This window comes from Camponotus vicinus, unplaced genomic scaffold, assembly GCF_025532165.1.
Source record: "Camponotus vicinus isolate PSW18456_S1 unplaced genomic scaffold, iyCamVici1.0 SCAF_7, whole genome shotgun sequence".
Classification (NCBI taxonomy): domain Eukaryota; kingdom Metazoa; phylum Arthropoda; class Insecta; order Hymenoptera; family Formicidae; genus Camponotus; species Camponotus vicinus.
The window spans coordinates 625074-652880 of record NW_028141979.1 but is presented as its reverse complement, the minus strand read 5'-3'; the positions used below and the strand labels follow the sequence as shown (position 1 = coordinate 652880).

General features: G+C 24.6%; 3 protein-coding genes and 1 pseudogene across 5 annotated transcripts; 2 read left to right on the top strand and 2 right to left on the bottom strand.

Annotated features, from left to right (window-relative positions):
• Window positions 1-115: 115 nt before the first annotated feature.
• Window positions 116-6769, top strand: LOC145974139 (sodium channel protein Nach-like; annotated as a pseudogene). The gene is made up of 9 exons (XR_014439635.1): window positions 116-360; window positions 957-1163; window positions 1258-1423; window positions 3177-3326; window positions 3907-4012; window positions 4349-4655; window positions 5531-5581; window positions 5813-6005; window positions 6476-6769. The product of XR_014439635.1 is annotated as a sodium channel protein Nach-like (transcript).
• A 1037-nt stretch (window positions 6770-7806) lies between these two features.
• Window positions 7807-11961, bottom strand: Dredd (Caspase-8 Dredd). The gene is made up of 7 exons (XM_083103969.1): window positions 11044-11961; window positions 10320-10898; window positions 9584-9846; window positions 9294-9486; window positions 8787-8912; window positions 8342-8479; window positions 7807-8263 (listed from the first exon to the last, which is right to left on the bottom strand). The coding sequence occupies exons 2-7, from the start codon at window positions 10864-10866 to the stop codon at window positions 8055-8057; spliced, it is 1476 nt and encodes a 491-aa protein (XP_082960095.1). The 5' UTR covers window positions 10867-10898; window positions 11044-11961; the 3' UTR covers window positions 7807-8054.
• A 4799-nt stretch (window positions 11962-16760) lies between these two features.
• LOC145974140 (sodium channel protein Nach-like) lies at window positions 16761-23464 on the top strand. Its single transcript, XM_083103970.1, has 9 exons — window positions 16761-16909; window positions 17425-17631; window positions 17737-17902; window positions 18905-19053; window positions 19630-19735; window positions 20140-20446; window positions 21309-21359; window positions 21591-21783; window positions 23218-23464. Exons 1-9 carry the CDS (start codon window positions 16761-16763, stop codon window positions 23339-23341), a joined length of 1452 nt encoding a protein of 483 aa, XP_082960096.1. The 3' UTR covers window positions 23342-23464.
• A 147-nt stretch (window positions 23465-23611) lies between these two features.
• Window positions 23612-26700, bottom strand: LOC145974141 (caspase-3-like). Of its 2 annotated transcripts, none has more exons than XM_083103971.1 (6): window positions 26138-26700; window positions 25402-25843; window positions 25106-25304; window positions 24640-24765; window positions 24142-24282; window positions 23612-24064 (listed from the first exon to the last, which is right to left on the bottom strand). In XM_083103971.1, exons 2-6 carry the CDS (start codon window positions 25804-25806, stop codon window positions 23856-23858), a joined length of 1080 nt encoding a protein of 359 aa, XP_082960097.1. In that variant the 5' UTR covers window positions 25807-25843; window positions 26138-26700; the 3' UTR covers window positions 23612-23855. The 2 variants fall into 2 exon arrangements, with proteins under 2 accessions (XP_082960097.1, XP_082960099.1); XM_083103973.1 differs by having other exon boundaries at window positions 24640-24767; window positions 25120-25304; window positions 26138-26699.
• Between the last annotated feature and the right edge of the window lie 1107 nt (window positions 26701-27807).

The window sequence follows — 27807 nt, the reverse complement described above, 5'->3', positions numbered from 1 at the left end:
GGAAGGTCGAATGAATTTTTTATGCCATGTTGCGCGCGCGCGTGCGTATGTACTTTTGCATTGTGTGCTTTTGCTATTTATTCGATAACGCAGCAGTTAACGCGCTAACGTATCCATGAGAAGAATTCTTTATACTTTTTCCAATTTGCTTATCCATATATCACAATTAATATTTGCAATTCGTTGGAACTTTATCCATAATCAATTAAATATGAGGAAGGTCAGGATACAAAATCGACTCAAGTATTCGAAAATAGGATGTTGGAATATTCTGAAAAAACAGGCCGCCGACTTTTGCTCCAACACCGGATTACACGGTTACAAATATATCAGTCAAACTCAACATCCTAAAACGGAGCGGTATGTATGGATTTCTTATTTTTAACATTTTATAATAAACACAGATAATTAAATTGATTTATTCTATATATTTATATATTTATACTTATATATTAATACATTTATATACTTATATATTAATATATTTAGATATTAATTTATTCTACATTTATATTTATATTTATATTTAGATTTATATACAGCCTCTTGTGTGTGTTTGTGTGTTTTATCTCTCTTTTATTCTCTATTTTATTAATTATAATTTTTATTATCATTACATATTTATACCGTTATTAAATTGAGGCTGTTATTTAGTTTTAATAATAGTTACAAAGTTCGTTATAAATAATAATTCGAATAATAATTGTTATGAATAATAATTACGAAGAGAGAGAAAGAGAGAGAGAGAGAGAGAGAGAGAGAGAGAGAAAAAAGAGAATGCAAACAATATTTTCTTTAATTTAATTTAAAAAATCTATAAAATATACATAAACTTAAAAATATTATCATTGAAAACCAATTTCGATTTAGATGCAACGTACGCGAATTTTTTTACGCGTTTAACTTAATATTTAGATAATCACAATTATGAGTGTATTATCGACAATTATTTATAGGATTATTTGGGCGATAACGGTAATTACATCATTATGCTGTGCTTTCATTTTAATAAAAATGTCATTGAATTATTATATTAGTCATCCCACCCTGACAGTTATCAAATCAACGCATAATGGAATATGGAATTATCCATTTCCTGCAATAACAATATGCGATATTAATCGCGTGTCTTACAAATTGACCGAGGAATTCGTCAAAAATTTGTAAGTACTTGGCATATGTTTTATATTAGAAATTCTACTATTTATAATATTGCTACAAAAATTATTTTTCTTTTGCTGTGCATTTTTTTTTCAGGAGGACACCATCCAATATGTCGAAAAAATTTTTAATTGAAGAAATGCGATTGATGAATGAATTGTTAATACCAGGAATATTCGGATATGACGTTGAGAAAAATCTTACTCGCCTACAAGATATTATAGATGATAACAGTATGTCCATTCTTGATGTAGTAAAATTGGTATGTATTAAAAATATTTCTCATGCACATATGTACATAATATATCTATAAAGAGTATATTTATGTATAAAGTACGTATGTATATATGTACAAGAGATGATGACTGTTATTATATCGGGCACTTTCTAAACTGATATGTATCTTAATTTATAATAACTTCATAAAATTATTAATTAAGTAAATCAATAAACTGAATATGAAATAGGAACTGAATGTAAATTTCACATAATTTTCTTGGTACATTTGCTGCATATTAGGATTATATCAATTTTTAAATAACAATAAATAAAAATTGAAAAATTATAAATAAAAAGATAAAATTTATAAGTTGAAAAATTTGTATGTTTTATATATATATATATATATATATATATATATATATATATATATATATCAATAATTTTTGTTTATTTTTTTTATTAATAATATTATTTTTTTTAAATAATATTAATACTTTTTTTATTTAATAATACTTATTTAATAATAATATGTACTAGTGGAATAATGGTCATAAGACTCTCTCCCATACAGCTTTAGAATCTAAAGGAAATAGTGAATTGATAGAATTAAATTTTTTCACCGCTCTAACTGCCTCCAAGATGGCCATAATCTCTAACAAGAAAAAAGAGGAATCTTGAGAAGTCCTCAAACTATCTGAGACAGACTCATCTATGAAATATCGCCGAAAAGTCTGGGAACTCCATATCTGGAGTCTTGGATTCGTTTGCAAATATAAAAAAAACATTATTTCACTCTCAAAGATATTCAAAAAAGGAGCTGCAATTTTTTAATTTATCGAATTTTAAACCGTCTGTTAAATTAACTATAGATTGATAAATAATTGACTCAAAGAATTTTTAATAACAAAGTAAACGATGATTAGATTCTAAAGGTAAGCCATAGTCAAGATTTCAAAGCTTTGTGAAATAAAGAATCCATTCTATCTGTATGAATTGAGTCTTTTCTTAGTTTTTGAAGATCCTTCGGACAGAAGATTAGTAGATGTTTATTGAAAAATTCTCAAGCTATTGATCATTAAAGTTTGATAAAGAATTTTTAAACTTGAATTTGAACTGCTTGCATTTTTAATGTAAAGTTTAATTGCATTTAAGAGTATTTATATTAGAAGACCTCTTTTGCCCACGTACTTTAGAAAGATTTATGAGATGTTTTATACTATCCGATGTTGTGTGATACGGTTCGCATAGTTTTCCCACCGACTCCTGAGAATAAAAGCAAATTAAAGAACATGTTGAGCTTCTCTATTCCAATTTTTAAAAGATTACTTGTTGTGAGTTCAGGTCTGATAAGAAAAACTGTAATTCTCTGGAGTTTTTGAAAGAGTGGAAAGTTTGTCATGTTCTTAGAAAGAATTCTTGATTAAATAGCAGAGATTTGTCAGGCTCCAATGACTTAGGGTACTGCAACCTTCCTGTTTTAATATATGAGAAATATTATTAAGAGAAACATTATTCTATTTATTTCAGAATTTACTTTGTAGGAAGAGCAATTGCGATTAAGGAGTAGTGATCTCCGTTATAATTTATGCACGTTAGTAGTAATTGAAAGATTTCTGTTTCAATGCAAACTTTTCGAACATATCGCGAATGTATAAAGAAAATTATGTTCTATCTCTTTAGTTTATTAAATTAATGATTTTATGATATTATTATAAATTAAGACATACTTTATACATTGTATTTTATCTTTCAGCACTACTGTTTCGAAAGAACTAATCGTTACTTCTTTCCAGATTACACAAAACTGCAGTACCCTAATAACTAGATGCAAGTGGAAGGGCACAGTCGATCATTGTTGACAAATATTTCCAGCCATCTTTGTCACGGGATGGAATATGCTGCAGTTTTAATTATTATGTTTTCCCAGATACAATACCTGAGAAGTATAAATTTTTATAGAATCAAATTTTACATTATAGGCATGATATTTAAGACTTATGAAACAACTTATCTCCTTTTTTTAGCATTAAAAATTTTGCTTTCATTTTATCTTTAGAATATGCTATTAAAATATTGTCTAGAAATTATGAGATGCGTGTGTGTGTGTGTGTGTGTGTGTGTGTATGCGCAATAATTATATTAAATTTTAAATATGTTAAATATGTTCAAATAATTGTCATAAGTTTTAAATATGTTATGTTTATGTTTTACACATACATATATGTATACGTTTAAGTATGCGTATATTCATAGATACAAACATATACAAACATATACGTACACATACATAAAAAAAATTGTGGAACAGAAAAAAATAATGAACAAAAATTTCATTATTACAATTTAATTTGGAATAAAAATATTGAATAGAAAAACATCGTGTTTATCTATTTTAATATATTATATAAAAATGTATAAAACCTACGAACATTAAAATCCAGTTCTGTATTTAATCTATTTAAATATAATCATCGTATAATACTGCATATATTTTTTGATTAACATATTTCTTTCTTGTTAAAGAATGAAGCGATCTGCTGCCTGCGGTTTCGAGACTGGTATGAGTGTAATAATAGAAAATGATCCCAAAGATTATTATGCTACTATTATCGGAGCATATGGAATAAAGGTAATTTAAATAATTTTTTTCTTTAAGTTATTTAAAATAATTTTTTAAAAAATAAAATTTCTATAAAAACAATTCAATAATTATATTACTATAATTAATCGGTAGAAAAATTACAATTAACCGATTTCTCATCGATAACATTTATTAATTTGTAATATTTAATTTTATATATATATATATATATATATATATATATATATATATATATATATATATTATCTACTATTTGTATAATTTTCTTTCTATTTGAGTTTTACGTATTATTTTTCAAAATTTCAATTATAAATTTAATAAATAAATTTTTAATAATGTACTATTATATGCATCATGTTATAGGTCATGATACACTACTCGTTCGATTATCCAGATTTTAATTCCGAAATTCAATTAGCGCGAACAAATAGTGAACATTTCCTGAGTATTAAGCCCGAGGAAATGTATTCAAATCCCGATATGAAGAATTTGGCGATTTCTACACGAAAATGTATACATAGTGATGAAGCAAACAAAACGCTATATACAAATGTCAAAACGAGAAATTTAACTTTTGCGATATATACATATCACAACTGCCTTGCAGAATGTCGAGCTAGCATTGCAAGAAAAAAATGCGGTTGCATCCCTTATTACTTTCCACAAAATAGTAAGTAGAAGAAAAAGCATGTGTAAGGATAGGAATAGAAAATTAGTTCGAAAAAAATTATTTTTTATATATATAGAAAAAATGTTAAAACTTATAGGCCCGTATTCAGAACGCGCTGTTTTATGTAAAACAGATACTTCTATTGGATAACAACGCACTAACATCTTTATAAGCGCGTTCTGAATACGGGCCATAATCTCTTTCTTCTGTCCCCTCTATTCATTGTAAAATATATTATTGAAAAATTTTTGTTAATAAAAAATAAAATCGTTTATATCAATAAAATGTTTTTATTTTTTTAATGTATTTTTACAGTGAAAGTTAATTCACTTATATGTCATATTCTAATCTTTTGTTATTAAAATAGATAACATTATATGCTTACTCATCTGGATAATACAATTATAATTTAAAATAATTCTGTAATTTTATATAAAACAAATTTTTTAAAATTCCAGATCGTAATATGAGGCCGGACGCACGAATGATAGTGTATTAGTTTCAAAGAAAATTAATTTTTTGAAATTTACACATTCTATTATCCGCGCGTCTATCTCTTACTGGCACGAAGAATTTAAATTGCGTTTTTTTCACATGAGAGCTGTATCAGTTTCTTTACTTCAAGTATAAAATAGATATTAATATTTTTTAAAGAACATAACACAAAATATAATATATTACATAATATGACTTTTTCATACAATCAATATTTGTTAAATGTATTTTTATACTTTAATAGTTACTTTAACAAAGATAATATAAAAAGTTATATTATGATTTTTTTAACCACTTTCCAAATTCTTTCCTTTTAAAATACATTGTACATTGTAGAGAGGGGATACACTCTAAAACAAAATAAATATGTTTTACTCCAGGTACCAGAGTATGTAACCTCAGGGATGTCCAATGCTTACTGAAATATAAGTGTAAGTGCATATATACATACATTCATATTTAATCACTCTAATTTTGAAGAAATAATTTATTTAAAAAAATGAAGCCTCATATACGTATAAATGTTATTTTACATTTTTGACTTATTTTTTTCAAAAAAACCTTTTCCCCGCTTATAACCCCTGTTCCCAGACATCTTGTATATTTGTCAAATTAAAATGAATCATCTTGTAGTTTATTTTATATATATTTGTTTTTTACAGCGTTTTTCGATACTTCATGGCCAGATGTGGATGAAAGTGACAACAAACTATTACAAAAGATAAAGGATATGAAAACGGGACCTTGCGGATGCATACCCGATTGCTCTCTATATTATTATCCCTTGGAAAGCTCTTATGGAACGCTCGATCCTACTGTTTACTATAACGATAATGGTTTTTTAAAGGACTCTCGGTAACAGATTAATTCATATATATTTCGCATAAAGCATCAAAAGTTACACATATACTTTAATTAAAATTATTCGAATGAGTATCAAAATATTTTAATCATATTTCAAAATTCTATACAAAATAATATAAACTAACTTATATGAAATATTTTATTTATATTGTTCTTTATTTATTTACATATAATGTATATAAATAAAAATAATTAATTATTGAAATAACTATTCGATGATTTGCAAACATTTTTAATATTCTTTAAACATCTCTTCATATGAAATACAAACAATTTCATAAAATAATTTTTAAAAAAATCATTAATTATTAATTAACTCTATATAAATTTAAATATATCAAGTTTCATGAATTAAATACAATTTATTTCATTATTTAATTATCTTATTTTGAATCAATTATTATAATAGTGCAATAATAATGAGATATAATAACGACATATGTTATATTACAATAAAATAGTTACCCAGAGAACATTAAGATGTCTTAAGACGTTTAAAAGACATCTTAAAATTATTAAAACTTAATTTTTATAAGATTATCAATATGGACAAGATATTCTCTAACGTAATTATCGTCACATAATCCTTCAAGTACGATGTACTTCTTATTATAAAAATAGCGATATAAAAGACTGTTTTATTTCTAATAGAATACAAACATTGAATAAAAAATATATTTTTGTTCATTGAAAAAAAGTAAATTTAATTTTTTATTTAATATAACATTATTTTTCTTTGTCATTTTTAGTTAATATAATAAAAAAACTAAAATTCATATATCTTTATCTTTATCGAAAATAATTTTAATGAATTAATGATACACTTTTATAACAAATCACTCCAAATACAAATACATGGTTCGGATAATTTTCAGTTTAAAATTTTAAATATATAAAAATTTCTATTGTACATTTAACTGAAAATTATCCAAATTTATCTAATTAAAAATAGTAATTACATAATTATATAGCCAATTGGAATGTTATTTAAAAATAATTCAAATAATTCAAATCCATTATCTAAAAAATCAAAAATAATAAAAGATCAATTTACAATAATCAAAATATAAAAATATTAAATAATTGAAAAAAAAAACAAAATTAACAAAAAAATGTTTTCTTTTTTCCACAAAAAAATCATATTTCATAAAGAAACATTGTTTTTTTCTACTAATAACTGTCTAGAATATATATATATATATATATCATATATATAAAATGTACGCAAGTGGCTATATATAGTTATGTAATTGCGCAAAATATACAATATTTTTAAAACATTCTTAAAATTTATGCACGTGAGAATTAACATTAATCTGAAGATAGTTAATATAGATTTAAATATGTCAATGTAGGTACTAATACTATTATTATATTTTGCAGTAACGGCACTAGCTTACGCAATCATACTATAGTACATGTATTCTTCAGCGATTTAGTTGCCTTTCAGTATCGACGATCAGTTAATTATAGTTGGCGTAATATGTTCGGTAAGATATATATATAAACTTTCAGTTTAAAAAAAATTACATATACAGATAGTAATATATATTAATATTTTTAGCATCATTCGGTGGTTTACTCGGATTACTTGCTGGTTTCAGTCTCATGTCAATCTTTGAATTTCTATATTTCTTTATAATACGCGTAATAATTGAGGCATATTTCAATTCAACAGAAGACAGTAATGTACAATAATATATACTAATAAACTAGTAACATAGAAATAATTATAGTATTTAGAAATAATTATTATCTACGGACAATTAGTAATAATTATAATCATTATCAGTAACTGAAATAATTCTTTCTATTATGTCACACGTGAAAATAAAGTTTAATACATACATAATCTTATATGTACAAATATATGTTATAAATATTATAAAAATTTTTATTATTAAGATGATCCTAAAAAACTTTTTTCTTGATTTATAAATAAAATCCTCATTTAAATCTTTAAAATATATTATTAACCTAAATTATTTATTTACATATGTATTTATAGCAAAAAAAATATTTAAAATGTATAATTATTACTTAAAGTGCAGGAGTAATTATGTTTCTTAATTGAAAGTCTGAATCTAAACGATCAATGCGTATTTCTGGCAATTGTACAATTTGAACCCCTTCTATTTCTCCATTTTTTTCTTGCATAGATGCTATTATTTTTCTAACACATTCAGTGAAAGGTAAATGATTCCCATAAGTTTTGAGAATTTTACAAATTTCCTGTATAAACCATGAACCTGAATAAAATAAATAGATTATTACAAATAATATTAAAACTCAATTATGCAAAATATATTTCAAGTGTCATTATTTACCTTCATCTTTGTGACGTACTGATACGAAACCTTGTATTGTTGACATAAATATTAAAAATTTTCCAAATTGACGAATATCTTCCGATATTATAATAGAGGAATCAGATAAACCATCAGTTGTCAAACAATTTATACTTCCTGGAAATAAAATCTGCTCTTTGTAATTTTAAATATACTTATATAATAAAATTATATATGTGTGTGTGTGTGTGTGTAATACACACACATACCTACATAAAGAGAAAGAACATTAATTGAAAGATTTGAAAAATTTAAATATTCTACAACTTATATGCAACAAATAGTTCTTTTTATCTTACAAAATTATAAAATTCTCATTATCATACAAAAACTGTTTACAACTTCTTATTATGTACAATATTAAATTTTTTTTAAATATAATTTTTCTTTTTTATTACAATTTTGTTTAATTTTGTCTACTTACCACGTGTCTTTCCTTGACAAGCTTGAATAATAACAATTTTTATAACATCTTTCAATTCCATACAACAAACAGCTTTTTCAATTGCTTCCAATGAAACTTCTTTTTCATCTGATGCAATTACACCTCCTGTAATGTAAATTCATCATTCATCACTCATGAACCCTTTAACTACAGTTGTTGTCAATAGATGACGAGTACGAATATATACCCGTAATTAATATATACCTATATAACACAGAAAATTGCAGCAATATTGCAATGTTACAATATTAATAATATTGCTGCAATATTCTGTGCTGTATGGGTATATATTATGGGTATATATATGGGTATATATGGGTACATATATTACTCTTATTACTATTATTTTATAAGATACATATATTTGATGTATTTTCAGATGTAGAGAACTTTCTTTAAAAAAAAATATTGCTATATTGAATATTTGCCATAAAGCAAATGGATATGATACTACACATATGGAAAGAAAGTAATTATTATTCTTGCCTTTATATCCATGACTTAAAATGCATAGAAATAAACAATCATACTTATTTCCATGGTCTTTTGAAATATTTTTTATTTTTTCTAACATTTCTTTTCTCTTTAAATTTTTAAATATTTCAATTTTGAATCCAAAAGATTTAAATGTATCAGATAAATTATTACAGTCTGTACTAGTTCCAAATCGTATCTCATACTAAAAGGAAAAAGAAAAAATACAGAATTAAATAATTTCTTTTGGATTAAATATTATAAATAATATGATAAATAATATATGATAAATAATATAATACCTCTTTTCCAAATTGTATCTGATTTATAATAATACAGAGTCCATTATTAATAAATTGCATTTTCTTATTGTTATTTTTTTCTGGAAGAAATGGTTCTCTTAGAGAAATTGGATGGAGACAGTTTTTATCATTTGTTCCAAAATTCCCACGAGTATCAACAACATGCGATCGATTTTCAAATCTCTCCAAATCCATAGAAATTATTTTTAAATCTTCAAATTTCTTCAAATGTTTTAATAATTTTTCCATATTATGCTTCTCATCTAAAATAGAACTGTGTTATAAAAATTCATGACAATAAAACTTATATAACTAGTTATAATGCTCATACATTAATCTACTAAACTTGATATAATTAGTCTAGTTCTATATAAATATTGTTCTTTAATTGTAAAAATTATCCTTTCTTTACGTTATATATGTAATATTTCCAAATATTCATATATTGTATATTTAAATTTTTTGCATAAAAATCTTTTGCATAATATACAATGATGATATAACATGCAAAACAGTATATATTAAAATTATATGAATAAATGGAAATAAGTTTGATTTTTGAATTGTCACCATGTATATATTTTGAAATATATACAAACTGAAATATTTTTATCAATATTATATTTACAAAATTTCTTTTATGACACGTTTTCAATTGATTTGTATAAAAAGAAACTGTCACAGAAACTGTTACAGAAAACTGTTTCAAAAATTAAATAATAAATTAAATATGTACCTTTTAAAATTGTAATATATTTAATTTGCATCCAATAAAGCATATGCAGTTCAAGAAAATCTGTATCATCTAGTAATGATTCATAATTAGAGTTATCAGATTTTACACAGCTCAATAACAGTTTTTGCTCATTCTCATTCAGAGATTCACATAGTTTATATAAACATTTTGCAACTATGTTTATATTTTTTGAATATGATTTGCTCTTTGGAACGTAATGTAAATCTAACTCTTCGAATGATGTTCTTAATTTTCTTATTACTTCTCGATTATTTAGAATGCATAATGCTTCTAAAATTCTATCTTCCCAATTTTCCGGATACTTTTTTACATAATCTACAATTATGTATGAATTTTCTGTCTTTTGATCTTTTTGAAAAAGATCAAAAATATCTCTAAATGCATTTGCGTAATCTTCTATTATTAAAAATAACACAGAGATCTTCTCATCTATATCAAGATCTTTTTCTATCTGTCTTAAAATATTTATGTTTATAATTATCTTTGCTGGGCTATGGGCAATTGCATCCACCAACAACGACATCATGAATTGTATATCTTATTAATATAACTGTTCACCTGAAATACAAATTAGCAAACTTATTAACAGTTTCATTATGCTTTGTATAATAAAGTATAATATATATTAGGTATAGTATATTTTTTTAAAATGTAATAATAATTATATATAATAATTTATTTTGAAACATGAAAGTATACTTACAAAGAATAAAAAAACATCTTTTCACAAAATATTATTATTTTTCTTTCTTTTATATCTTTAATTCTTTACATATACTAGAATGAGTAATTCCTTTGTTGGAGGAAAGGAGAAAATACAAATTAGAGAAAAGGATACAGATAGAGTTGGGACATTCTTGTCTCATTTCAACATATACTATCGTTTACTAAAAACATTGGCTGCATTCAGCAGAAAAAGCTGCTTTGCAACTGTTGTAAAATTCGTGAGCCTGATTGGTGTATGCTCTTAATTTTGACTGAATCTAAGAGCATACACCAATCAGATTCACGAATTTTACAACAGTTGCAAAGCAGCTTTTCCTGCTGAACGCAGCCATTTGCTTTAATTAACTTCGGTGCTGTTGACACGTGGCACAATATTATTATTAACAGTAATTTTCTTTTTATAAAAATATAATCATGGTAAATTATTGTTAAATCATTTATAGATTTTTTTTCTTGAATAATATCTTGAAACATTTTTATAGCGTTTTCGACTACTCGGGTTCCAGAGAAAGATAGGGATGTATGTGGGAGGAGGTCGGACGTGTCTTTACGCCCATTTGATCAACGAGCGACAGAATCCATCCGTGGCAACGGCATTGACGCATATCCTGTGGAGAGAGCATTCACACATTTTTCAGCCTAACGAATAATTGCTAGAAAACAATATTCGCAGACTAGAAAAATATGTGAGGCGCAAGTGGCTGGATCGGAAATCGAATCTGAGTCTTTCGCTTTCCGGGCAACTGCTCTAGACCACTGAGCTATCCAGACCTCACACCTAATGCTGCTTTTTAACACAGTGATATGCGACTCCAGAGCGATGTTGGTATCTCACTCGATGGATGCAATGCCGATTGCCACGGAGAATTCCTGAAAGGTCGCTCGCTGACCAAATAAGTACCGGTTCAATCACTCCGGAGTAGTTTACTACTAGACGTTATTGACCAATCACAGTCATTCTTCTGAAGAATATATGGTTACATTCTTCAGAAGAATGGCTGTCATTGGTCAATAACGTCTAGTAAACCAAAGTAAACTATCCCGGAGCGATTGAACCCGAGCAGTCGAAAACGCTAGACAATGTTTTTGAGGTAGGTTTTACCGAAGCAAATTTCTCTACGTTAGCCAATCAGAAATTCGCAACAAAGATAAATTCCTTTACGATATGACTGTTTCTTTCTCAAAGTTGGCATATTGCGCGTATTTTACTAACTAGAATATTACATAACCAATAGAAATCAAATAATGTCTCAAAAAACTAATATCAAATTTTATTATGGAAATTAAAAATAATAAAGTATAATAGTTTTGACTATTATAATGAAAAATTATTAATATTTAAATATTATATTAAATATTTAAAATTCAATACAATATGTGAAAATTATTCCAATGTCAAGCTTTTTAAATTAAATTCCTTTTACATGTAAAGCATGTAATTTATATATAAAACATTCACAAAATCACATATTCACTTTTGTATTATTATAAACAATGTATTTATATATTCTATGTACATATTCATATAAGTAATAAGATCTCAAGTATCAAGCTATAACATAAATACTATAAAAATATAAATATTTTTAACATTTTTGTATTGTACATTACAACAGTTTCCATAGTATAAGTATAAATAAATTCCAGAAAAAATATTTATATATATGATACAGTATATTCACTTTTATTCTCATAATATACTTAAGTTTTAAAATGTGCACAGGATAGATAAATATCTAAATCACAATAAAAGCATTAAGTTAGCAATTTTTTTAAATTTTTAATATAAAATCAAGAGGTTCCCGCTTTGTTTCTGTATGTACTTTAATCGTGGAGGGGCATTTATTATTTTGTGCAACTAATAAAAAGATTTCGGACAAAAATGAAATATAACATTTTATCGGTAAAACAGGACTCCGGCATCCCCTTAACTAAGGAGCTATATGTCCTTGTTCGGACCGCCTGTAAGATAGGCAACCGATCATGCGACAGTGTTACACGTGACGTCTGACAATTCTAGTCCATATCCTTTAAATAAATTTAAAAAGAATAAAAAAAGCAAAAACAAAATCAAACGATTGTAATTAATATGAATTAATATACAAATTAAGATATCTTATTTATTATAGTATATTATATTTCTCTTTCTTTTTCTCCTTTTTAGAATAAAATCATTATGCTAATCATAAACCATATTAGAGCAAAAGAATATTGTTCTATAAATATATTTTTAAATAATTTCACTAGATTTAGCAATAATCATATAGAAAAATTATGTATACAAATATTTTATATTAAATACAAACTGAATCAAATTTTGCATATTATGAAAGAAAACTTTGTGTCAAGAATTTATTTAATTTTATTTTTCAGAAAACATCTTTAAATGTATTTTAATCTGTGAACAATTTTTAAATTCTTAAAAATATTTTTGCGCATAGAAATAGAAGACGACGGTTTATATAAATATTTATGAAATTATGTAAAGATAAAATAAAATAAATTATTAAAATTTTCTTACATAATGCGCATTTTGAGATTTATATACGAATCACCATTAAGAATCATATATGTATGTGATCATCATTTTTTATATACAACATAGATTCGCTATATTGCTTTTAAAAAGAGTTAAAATTTCGATAACACTATTACTATTATACATATGTCTTGAATACACCTTTTCCACTGTTTCTTATATTCTTCGCAAAGATTCGATGCCGCCATATATCATTGTGAAAACAATAAAATAAATTTATCTGTTTAAGTGTATCTCCGCGAGTTACGATTAAAAGATCAGCACCAGGGATCCGTCCAGGTCAAGTCCCGAATTCTCAGTTCTTGGCAAGGTTTTCGTAAGGTATTACGGAAACTTTAGAGAGCGATCCGGCGGATCTAGCCATACTCAAGAGAACTAACCACCAGGATACGCCTCAATACTGAGCAAAATACGATCCCTCGAAAATCTCTTCTCCGAATTTATGCTTATCGTAAACATCGCAAATATACTTTCTGTAAACTAATCGGAAATAAAATGTTCTCCTCGTATTATGGTGACCCTGAATAGACTACGATAGATAGATTTTATATAGATAATGACTAAATAATGGATAGATTATTATCTTACGACAATGATTTACTACAGTTTCGTTGTTCGATATTAATTCTATTTCTATTTAAATAGTAAAAATGAAAAGTGAAATCTCTTGATATAATGAAAGAATTTTACAAAATATTGTATTCAACTCATGCTGCATATATGAGGATAAAGATTAAAGATTCATTTTTTAAAGAGTAATGTTATTTAATTAGTGAGCACTAAATAATTATGAAATATTTTGTATACGAAAAGAGAAGGAAAAGCAGAGGACAAAGAGTAGAGAATATAATAATTTGTATATATATATATATATGTATATGTATATATGTATATATGTGTATATATATATATATATATATATATATATATATATATGTGTGTATAGGGTATCTTACAACCTCCGTAATATTTTAATAACGTGTCTTAGGGATAAAATGGAATAAAAAATCCTAATATAAAAATATCGAGAAATACAATAGTTTTTAAATTATAAGTGACCAAACCAATGATATCGCATAGAAATCGCACGCTCAAACCCGTAATTACTTTTACATATGTACTGATTTATTTTCTGTTATTGTAATCATTACAAAACAAATAATAAATAAATTGATTTTCATAATCATTTTTCTTTACTTGAAACCTCGACATTGGGATGAACTATCTCATAATTAAAATTACCCTACTGGTGACCAACTCAACCTAAATGCACTTGAATCTGTCTTTTTTTTATATCGTTTATTTGATTATTATTATATTTTATTCATAATAAAGTGTTTTATATAAAATAAAAATAAAAATAATTTTTAAACAAACTTATTATATTTTTGTTTAGAGAGTATCTTTTGCCTGCTAATAATATAGAAAAATACTAAAACTATTCAAGCTATTAGTAATTCTGATTAAAATAAGATCAATTATAAATAATAATTATAGTAAAATATATTGATTAACATTTTATCGTCTCATTCTCTTGACCTTAATTTATAATTTTAATTTTTATACATAAAATGATTCTTAAAAATTTTATGCAACTTACCCAGCTGAAGAAACGATCACGGTTTTCTTCAAGTGATTTCGAATTCCTTTTATGATCTAATCACTTATTCTATAGAACTCATTTGAAATAAAGTCGCACTCGCGAAGATACTCGATTCCGAGAGATATTGAAGACAAAGACCCAATGATACTAATACAAGTATACACTCGGCAAGAGACTACAAGTAGCAGGACTTCACGGCTAAAAGCGACTCTTCAGTCGCGTGGATATTAAACTTTGAAGAAGTCTCTTGTCGCCATATCACCCCCGCGTCTCGCGATGTCTGACTCTACTATCATTAATAACTTCGAGGAAGCAGATAAAGTGCTAAACACCATGGCCATGCCGTGTGTGAACGTCGTTACCTTGGCTAATCAGAGAGTCGATAAAGATCCTGTTATATCCCCCACGATGAGTTGTTTTATGAATATGATCGAATTTGATTGTACGCATGGTAAAATACTATATCACAGAAGCGAAATATCTTCAATCTTAATTTTTTCAGTAAGAGGTAAACAATTGTTCCGATACGTATGAGATTCTTTTAAAAATATCTGCTTATTATTTACAAACTTTATGATCAAAATATTTAACGTGTATTTGTAAATTATACATCATGACTTAAACATGATAAACAAAGAATCGATTTGTAATACTGAATAAATTTCGATATATATCGTGGCTATTATTAAAATGAAATCATTTTCGAGATTTGAAGATTATTTGTATTTTTCCTTTTAACATAATCGTATGCTTTTTTCTAAATTTATGGTCATGTAAAGGTCAAAGTTATATTGATTAAGTGTGTTTTTTCTAAACTTATGATCATGTAAATATCGAAGAGAGTTACATAACAAAAATACATTAACTATTTTTCCTTTGGAACAGAATAATTTTGATCCGAAAGATAATTTTTTTGTAGCTACTAGTTTTGAAAATAACTGCAAGAAAGATCACCCTGCATATAATAAAAAAAGACTAATTTCCTAGACAAATAAGTTGTATAAAAACCTATGTTATAAGCTATATATCATATAAATATCGTATAAATCTCATATTTGTATATAATGACAGTATTTAACAACGTTTTATCTTTTTTGATCAACCCGCAATTATCATTGATATTCACTGGATAAACATTTTGTTGGCACAAAATGTAAACGGAAAAATTACGATGTGAAAAAGTAGAATCGCAAATGGCACGAAAATGTGTAATGTTCGCATTAGTTGTGCTTTAATATTAAATTTAATATTAATAATTAATTATATTAAAATATTGGATAAAATTATATTCACGGATAAAATCGCGAGTAGAAAAGTTGAAATTATTGTGCGTCAATCAACGAAAGGTCGAATGAATTTTTTATGCCATGTTGCGCGCGCGCGCTCATATGTACTATTGCATTGTGTGCTTTTGCTATTTACTCGATAACGCAGCAGTTAACGCGCTAACGTATCCATGAGAAGAGTCCTTTATACTCTTTCCAATTTATTTATCTATATATCACAATTAATATTTGCAATTCGTTGGAACTTTATCCATGATCAATTAAATATGAAGGAAGTCAGGATAAAAAATCGACTCAAGTATTCGAAGATAGGATGTTGGAATATTTTGAAAAAACAGGCCGCAAACTTTTGCTCCAACACCGGATTACACGGTTACAAATATATCAATCAAACTCAACATCCTAAAACGGAGCGGTATGTATGGATTTCTTATTTTTAACATTTTATAATAAACACAGATAATTAAATTAATTTATTCTATATATTTATACTTATATATTAATATATTTATATATTAATTTATTCTACATTTATATTTATATTTATATATAGCCCCTTGTATGTGTGTTATCTTTCTTTTATGCTGTATTTTATTAATTATAATTTTTATTACATATTACCGTTATTAAATTGGGGCTGTTATTTAGTTTTAATGAATAATAGTTACAAATTTTGTTATGAATAATAATTACGAAGAGAGAGAGAGAGAGAGAGAGAGAGAGAGAGAGAGAGAGAGAGAAAGGAGAAGAGAATGCAAATAATATCTTCTTTTTAATTTAAAAAATCTGTAAAAAGATACATAAACTTAAACATATTATTATTGAAAACCGATTTCGATTTACATGCAACGTGCGCGAATTTTTTAAATTTGTTTAACTTAATATTTAGATAATCACAATTATGCGTGTATTATTGACAATTATTTATAGGATTATTTGGGCGATAATGGTAATTACATCATTATGCTGCGCTTTCATTTTAATAAAAATGTCTTTGAATTATTATGTCACTTATCCTACCCTGACAGTTATCGAATCAACGCATAATGGAATAGGGAATTATCCATTTCCTGCAATAACAGTATGCGATAATAATCGCGTGTCTTACAAATTGACCGAGGAATTCGTCAAAAATTTGTGAGTATTTGGCATATATTTTATATTAGAGATTCTTACTACTACCCATAATATTGCTACAAATATTATTTTTCTTTTGCTTATGTCAACCGTATTTTTTTTCAGGAGGACACCATCCAATATGTCGAAAGAATTTTTAATTGAAGAAATGCGATTGATGAATGAATTGTTAATACCAGGAATATTCGGATATGATCTTCAGAAAAATCTTACTCGCCTACAAGATATTATAGATGATAACAGTATGTCCATTCTTGATGTAGTAAAATTGGTATGTATTAAAAATGTTTCTCGTGCACTTATGTACATAATATGATTATGAAATTTCAGGACATGTATTATTTGCTCTTTTTTTATAAATTATATTTATTGTTCCTTGAACTTAAAAATATAATATACTTGGAAATATGTTTGTATTTTATTAACTTATGTATGTACATAGGAGAGTGTATATATATATATATATATATATATATATATATATATATATATAATGAGTATGTTTATGTATATATAATATATTCTGAAAAAATGAAAAAATGAAAAAACGAAAAAATGAAAAATAGTCCCTTATCACCCAATTTTTTTTCATTAAATTCGATTTAGAAACATTGTAAAAAGTATTAAAAACTTAATTTTCCAGTGATTTGTGAAAGATAAAATGGAGAAAGAAGTTGATATATGTATCGATCACTTCATAATAAGAGTCATGTGTCGTGTGTCATATGTCAACTTTATGATAAGAATCCGTGCTCTGTAATAAAAGGATGAAAGAATTAAAAAAATAATTATATAAGATGAAAGGAGTCTCAACGAAATTATTATGTACATACATATAACTACAAATGTTGATATTGACGAGAACAATCCACACTAATTGTTTTGTATGATAGTATTTGAAATGATCAATGCATATAGCTATTTGGCAGTTACCGCTGATAAATTGTTTCTCTTCTCTTTTTTTGTGATAAATAAACTACATAACGCTTTTGAGCTTTTCTCGATGAAGTTGTTTCAATCTGAATTGGAAAATGTTGACTAGTAAATCTTCGATCTCCGTTACAATTTAGGCACGTTAGTAGTAATTGAAAGATTTCTGTTTCAATACAAACTTTTCAAACATATCGCGAATGTATAAAGAAAATTATGTTCTATCTCTTTTATTAAATTAATGATTTTATAATATTATTATAAATTAAGACATATTTTATACATTGTATTTTATCTTTTAGCACTGCTGTTTTAAAAGAACTAATCATTACTTCTTTCATAGATTACACAAAACTGCAGTACCCTAATAACTAGATGCAAGTGGAAGGGCACAGTCGATCATTGTGACAAATATTTTCAGCCAGCTTTGTCACGGGATGGCTTATGTTGCAGTTTTAATTATTATGTTTTCCCAGATACAATACCTGAGAAGTATAAATTTTTATAGAATCAAATTTTACATTGTACGCATGATATTTAAGACTTACGAAACAACTTATCTCCTATTTTTAGTATTAAAAATTTTGCTTTCATTTTATCTTTAGAATATGCCATTAAAATATTGTCCAGAAATTATGAGATGTGTATGTGTATGCGCAATAATTATATTAAATTTTAAATATGTTAAATATATTAAATATTAAATGTTCAAATAATTGTCGTAAGTTTTAAATATGTCATGTTTATGTTTTGTACACATACGTATACATATGTATACGTTTAAGTATGTGTATATTTTCATAGATACAAACATATACGTACACACACATAAAAAAAATTGTGGAACAGAAAAAAATAATGGACAAAAATTTCATTATTACAATTTAATTTACAATAAAAATATTAAATAAAAAACATCGTGTTTATCTATATTTTAATATATATTATATAAAAATGTGTAAAACTTATGAACGTTAAAATCCAGTTCCGTATTTAATATATTTAGATATAATCATCGTATAATACTGCATATATTTTTCGATTAACATATTTTTTTTCTTATTAAAGAATGAAACGATCTGCTGCCTGCGGTTTGGAGACTGGTATGACTATAATAATAGATAATGATCCCAAAGATTATCATGCTACTATTAGAGGAGGATATGGAGTAAAGGTAATTTAAATAATTTTTTTTCTTTAAATTATCTAAAATAATTTTTTCAGAAATAAAATTTTTATAAAAACAATTCAATAATTATATTACTATAATTACAATTAATCGGTAGAAAAATTACAATTAACCAATTATTCATCGATAACATTTAATTAGTAATATTTTATTTGAATTTGTAATATTTAAAATATATAATATTATGTTATATTTATAATATTATGTTATATTTATAATATTAATATTATCTACTATTTGTATAATTCTCTATTTGAATTTTACGTTTCATTTTTCAAAATTTCAATTATAAATTTAATAAATAAATTTAATTAATCAATAAATTTATAATAATAATGTATTAATAATTTTTATTAATAATGTATTATTATGTGCATCGTGTGTCGTAGGTCATGATACACTACTCGTTCGACTATCCAGATTTTAATTCCGAAATTCAATTAGCACGAGCAAATAGTGAACATTTCCTGAGTATTAGGCCCGAGGAAATGTATTCAAATCCCGATATGAAGAATTTGGCGATTTCTACACGAAAATGTATAATTAGTGATGAAGCAAACAAAACGCTATATACAAATGTCAAAAAGAGAAATTTAACTTTTGCGATATATACATATCACAACTGCCTTGCAGAATGTCGAGCTAGCATTGTAAGAAAAAAATGCGGTTGCATCCCTTATTACTTTCCACAAAATAGTAAGTAGAAGAAAAAGCATATGTAAGGACAGGAATAGAAAATTAGTTCGAACAAAATTATTTTTCGATATATAGAAAAAATTTTATAACTTATAATCTCTTTCTTCTGTGATAGAAAAAATTTTATAACTTATATTCTCTTTCCTCTATTCATTATAAAATATATTATTGAAAAATTTTGGTTAATAAAAAATAAAATCGTTTATATAAATAAAATGTTTTTATTTTTTTTATGTATTTTTACAGTGAAAGTTAATTTACTTATATGCTGTTTTCTAATCTTTTGTTATTAATAGATAAAGATTAATAGATAACATAATAATAGATACATAATAATAGATAAATAAAAGACTAATAGATAACATATTGTGCTTACTCATCTGGATAATATAATTATAATTTAAAATAATTCTGAAATTTTATATAAAACAAATTTTTTGAAATTCCAGATCGTAATATGAGGTCGGACGCACGAATAATAGTGCATTAGTTTCAAAGAAAATTAATTTTTGAAATTTACACATTCTATTATCCGCGCGTCTATCTCTTGGCGCGAAGAATTTAAATTGCGTTTTTTTCACATGAGAGCTGTATCAGTTTCTTTACTTCAAGTATAAAACAGATATTAATATTTTTTAAAGAACATAACACATAAAATATAATATATTACATAATATGATTTTTTCACACAATCAATATTTATTAAATGTATTTTTACACTTTAATAGTTACTTTAACAAAGATAATATAAAAAGTTATATTATGATTTTTTTAACCACTTTCCAAATTCTTTCTTTTTAAAATACATTGTACATGTAGAGAGGGAATATACTCTAAAACAAAATAAATATGTTTACTTCAGGTACCAGAGTATGTAACCTCAGGGATGTCCAATGCTTACTGAAATATAAGTGTAAGTGCATATATACATACATTCATACTTAATCACTCTAATTTTGAAGAAATAATTTATTTAAAAAAATGAAGCCTCATATACGTATAAATGTTATTTTACATTTTTGACTTATTTTTTTCAAAAAAATCTTTTCCCTGCTTGTAACCCCTGTTCCCAGACATCTTGTATATTTGTCAAATTAAAATAAATCATCTTGTAGTTTATTTTACATATATTTGTTTTTTACAGCGTTTTTCGAAACTTCATGGCCAGATGTGGATGAAAGTGATAACAAACTACTACAAAAGATAAAGGATATGAAAACGGGACCTTGCGGATGCATACCCGATTGCTCTCTATATTATTATCCCTTCGAAAGCTCTTATGGAACGCTCGATCCTACTATTTACTATAACGATAGGGGTTTTTTAAAGGACTCTCGGTAGCAGATTAATTCATATATATTTCGCATAAAGCATCAAAAGTTACACATATACTTTAATTAAAATTATTCGAATGAGTATCAAAATCTTTTAATCATATTTCAAAACTCTATACAAAATAATAAACTAACTGATATGAAATATTTTATTTATGTTGTTTTCTATTTGTTTATGCATAATGTATATAAATAAAAATAATTAATTATGAAAATAATTATTCAATGATTTGCAAACATTTTTAATACTCTTTACATAAACATCTCTTCATATGAAATACAAACAATTTCATGAAATAATTTTTTTTTAAATCATTAATTATTAATTAACTCTGTATAAATTTAAATATATCAAGTTTCATGAATTAAATACAATTTATTTCATTATTTAATTATCTTATTTTAAATTAATTATTATAATAGTGCAATAATAATGAGATATAATAACGACATATATATATATATATATATATATATATATATATATATATATATATATGTTATATTACAATAAAATAATTACCCCGAGAACATTAAGATGTATTAAGACGTTTAAAAAGACATCTTAAAATTATTAAAACTTAATTTTTATAAGATTATCAATATGGACAAGATATTCTCTATCGTAATTATCGCCACATAATCCTTCAAGTACGATGTACTTCTTATTATAAAAATAGCGATATAAAAGACTGTTTTATTTCTAATAGAATACAAACATTGAATAAAAAATATATTTTTGTTCATTGAAAAAAAGTAAATTTAATTTTTTATTTAATATAACATTATTTTTCTTTGTCATTTTTAGTTAATATAATAAAAAAACTAAAATTCATATATCTTTATCTTTATCGAAAATAATTTTAATGAATTAATGATACACTTTCATAGCAAATCACTCCAAATGCAAATACATGGTTCGGATAATTTTCAGTTAAAATTTTAAATATGTAAAATTTCTATTTAACTGAAAATTATCCAAATTTATCTAATTAGAAATAGTAATTACATAATTTTATAGCCAATTGGAATCTTATTTAAAAATAATAGCAAATAATTCAAATCCATTATCTAAAAAAATCAAAAATAATAAAAGATCAATTTACAATAACCAAAATATAAAAATATTAAATAATTGGAAAAAAAACAAAAAACAAAATTTTAAAAAATATGTTTTTTTTCCAGAAAAAAATTATATTTCATAAAGAAACATTTTATTTTTTTATACTTATATTTCTGTCTACAAGATATATATATATATACATATATATAAAATGTACGCAATTGGCTATATAGTTATGTAATTGCGCAAAATATACAATATTTTTAAAACATTCTTAAAATCTATACATGTGAGAATTAACATTAATCTGAAAATAGTTAATATAGATTTAAGTATATCCATGTAGATACTAATATTATTATTATATTTTGCAGTAACGGCACTAGCTTACGCAATCATACTATAGTACATGTATTCTTCAGCGATTTAGTTGCCTTTCAGTATCGACGATCAGTTAATTATAGTTGGCGTAATATGTTCGGTAAGATATATATATAAACATTCAGTTTAAAAAAAGTTACATATACAGATAGTAATATATATTAATATTTTTAGCATCATTCGGTGGTTTACTCGGATTACTTGCTGGTTTCAGTCTCATGTCAATCTTTGAATTTCTATATTTCTTTATATTACGCGTAATAATTGAGGCATATTTCAATTCAACAGAAGACAGTAATGTACAATAATATATACTAATAAACTAGTAACATATTTAAAAATAATTATCATCTACGGACAATTAGTAATAATTATAATCATTATCAGTAATTGAAATAATTCTTTCTATTATGTCACATGTGAAAATAAAGTTTAATATATACATAATCTTATATGTACAAATATATGTTATAAGTATTATAAAAATTCTTATTATTAACATAATCCTAAAAAACTTTTTTCTTTATAAATAAAATCCTCATTTAAATCTTTAAATTATATTATTAACCTAAATTATTTATTTACATATGTATTTATAGCAAAAAAAATATTTAAAACGTATAATTATTACTTAAAGTGCAAGAGTAATTATATTTCTTAATTGAAAGTCTGAATCTAAACGATCAATGCGTATTTCTGGCAATTGTACAATTTGAACCCCTTCTATTTTTCCATTTTTTTCTTGCATAGATGCTATTATTTTTTTAACGCATTCAGTGAAAGGTAAATGATTCCCATAAGTTTTGAGAATTTTACAAACTTCCTGTATAAACCATGAACCTGAATAAAATAAATAATTATTAGAAATAATATTGAAACTCAATTATGCAAAATATATTTCAAGTGTCATTATTTACCTTGATCTTTGTGACATACTGATACAAAACCTTGTATTGTTGACATAAATATTAAAAATTTTCTAAATTGACGAATATCTTCTGATATCATAATAGGAGAATTAGATAAACCATCAGTTGTCAAACAATTATTTATACTTCCTGAAAATAAAATCTGTTTGTAATTTTAAATATACTTACATAATAATATTATTTATTTATACATACATACAGACATACATATACACATACACACACACATATATGTATATATTCATACATATATAAATAAAGAGAAAGAACATTAATTGAAAGATTTGAAAAATTTAAATATTCTACAACTTATATACAACAAATAATTATCGAGAAACAAATAGTTCTTTTCATCTTACAAAATTATGAAATTCTCATTATCGACATAAAAAAACTGTTTACAACTTCTTATTATGTACAACATTAAATTTTTTTTAAATATAATTTTTCTTTTAATTACAATTTCGTTTAATTTTGTCTTCTTACCACGTGTCTTTCCTTGATAAGCTTGAATAATAACAATTTTTATAACATCTTTCAATTCCATACAACAAACAGCTTTTTCAATTGCTTCCAATGAAACTTCTTTTTCATCTGATGCAATTACACCTCCTGTAATGTAAATTCATCATTCATCACTCATTAACCCTTTAACTACAGTTGTTGTCAATAGATAACGAATATGAATATATACCCATAATTAATATGTACCTATATAGCACAGAAAATTACAGCAATATTGCAATGTTACAATATTAATAATATTGCTGCAATATTCTGTGCTGTGTATGGGTATATACATATATATATTACTCTCATTACTATTATTTTATAAGATACATATATTTTATGTATTTTCAGATGTAGAACTTTCTTTAAAAATAATATCGCTATATTGAATATTTGCCATAAAGCAAATGAATATAATATTATACATATAGAAAGAAATTACTATTCTTATATCCTTTATATCCATGACTTAAAATGCATAGAAATAAACAATCATACTTATTTCCATGGTCTTTTGAAATATTTTTTATTTTTTCTAACATTTCTTTTCTCTTTAAATTTTCAATTTTGAATCCAAAAGATTTAAATGTATCAGATAAATTATTACAGTCTGCACTAGTTCCAAAGTGTCTATAACGTGTCTACTAAAAGGAAAAAGAAAAAATACAGAATTAAATAATTTCTTTTGGATTAAATATTATAAATAATATGATAAATAATATATGATAAATAATATACCTCTTTTGCCGCTATAATATAACATTTTGCAACTATGTTTATATTTTTTGAATATGATTTGCTCTTTGGAACGTAGTGTAAATCTAACTTTTCAAACGATATTCTTAATTTTCTTATTACATCTCGATTATTTAGAATGCATAATGCTTCTAAAATTTTATCTTCCCAATTTTCCAGATACTTTTTTACATAATCTACAATTATGTATGAATTTTCTGTCTTTTGATCTTTTTGAAAAAGATCAAAAATATCTCTAAATGCATTTGCATAATCTTCTATTATTAAAAATAACACAGAGATCTTCTCATCTATATCAAGATCTTTTTCTATCTGTCTTAAAATATTTATGTTTGTAACTGTCTTTGCTGGGCTATGGGCAATTGCATCCACCAACAACGACATCATGAATTGTATATCTTATTATTATAATATAACTGTTCACCTGAAATACAAATTGGCTTATTAAAAAAACTTATTAACAGTCTCATTATGCTTTGTATAATAAAGTATAAGGCCCTGCGCACAATAGGAAAAATATTAAATATTAAATATTAAATTTATAGAAAGAGAAAAAGAGAAGAGAAGAGTTCCTTTCTCTTTCTCTCGTTCTATAAATTTAATATTTAATATTTTTCCTATTGTGTGTAGGGCCTAATATATATTAGGTACAGTATATTTTTTAAAAACGTAATAATTGCACATAATAATTTATTTTAAAATATGAAAGTATACTTACAAAGAATAAAAAAACATCTTTTCACAAAATATTATTATTTTTCTTTCTTTTATATCTTTAATTCTTTACATATACTAGAATGAGTAATTCCTTTGTTGGGAGAAAGGAGAGGATACAAATTGGAGAAAAGGATACGGATAGAGTTGGGACATCCTTCAAGGATGATCCTTGTCTCATTTTAACATATACTATCGTTTACTAAAAACATTTGCTTTAATTAACTTCGGTGTTGTTGATGCCACGTGGCACAATATTATTATTAACAGTAATTTTCTTTTTATAAGAATATAATCATGGTAAACTATTGTTAAATCATTTATAGATTTTTCTTCTTGAATGATATCTTGAAACATTTTTTAAACAATGTTTTTGAGATGGGTTTTACCGAAACAAATTTCCACGTTAACCAATCAGAAATTCGCAACAAAGATAAATTCCCTTACGATATGACTGTTTCTTTCTCAAAGTTGGCATATTGCGCATAATTTACTAACTAGAATATTACATATCCAACAAAAATCAAATAATGTTAAAGAGCTAATGTCAAAAAATTTTATTATGGAAATTAAAAATAATATTTTGACTATTATAATGAAAAATTATTAATATTTAAATATTATATTAAATATTTAAAATTCAATACAATATGTGAAAATTATTCCAATGTCAAACTTTTTAAATTAAATTCCTTTTACATGTAAAGCATGTAATTTATATATAAAACATCCATAAAATCACATATTCACTTTTGTATTATTATAAACAATGTATTTATATATTCTATGTACATATTCATATAAGTAATAAGATTTCAAGTATCAAGCTATATCATATTACTATAAAAATATAAATATTTTTAACATTTTTGTATTGTACATTACAACAGTTTCCATAGTATAAGTATAAATAAATTTCAGAAAAAATATTTATATATATGATACAGTATATTCACTTTTATTCTCAAAAATATACTTAAGTTTTAAAATGTGCACAGGATAGATAAATATCTAAATCACAATAAAAGCATTAAGTACAACTAAACAAATTGCAAGGACACATAAACATATATTCACAGATAACAACGTCATAAATATACTTAAAAATTTTACATGCATATTTTAATATTTTTTTGTAACAATTAATATTATCAATTTTTTCAATATATGAATATAACTTGCTAGTTTCAATACAATATTCTTACAACAAAAATATCTACGCAAATTAACTTGACAATATAAATTTGGCAATTGTAAGATTAAAATAATGCCATTGATAAACCAATACGAGCTTAATATCGTTTTCAACATAAATGAAACACAGTATTGGCTTACACATATTATCTAGAAGAAATATGTTATGAAAAAAAAGAAGAAAAAAGATTTTTTTTTAAATTTATTGTCTATAATATTATTTTGCATTTGGCTTGCATTGGTTTCTAGTTAGCATTACTTTGATCTCTCTTTTTATCACATTCAAAACAATTATGGTGATATTACATTGAAAAAATGTAATAAATATAATATAATAAATTGTCAAACAGATTTATAAGTCATATATAAGCATAAAAATATATAACAATGAAAATATATAACATTTACATACTTTGTATAATTTGTGCAAAGAAATAAATTACAGAGCAAAAACTCTTAGTTTGTTTAAATCACAGGATA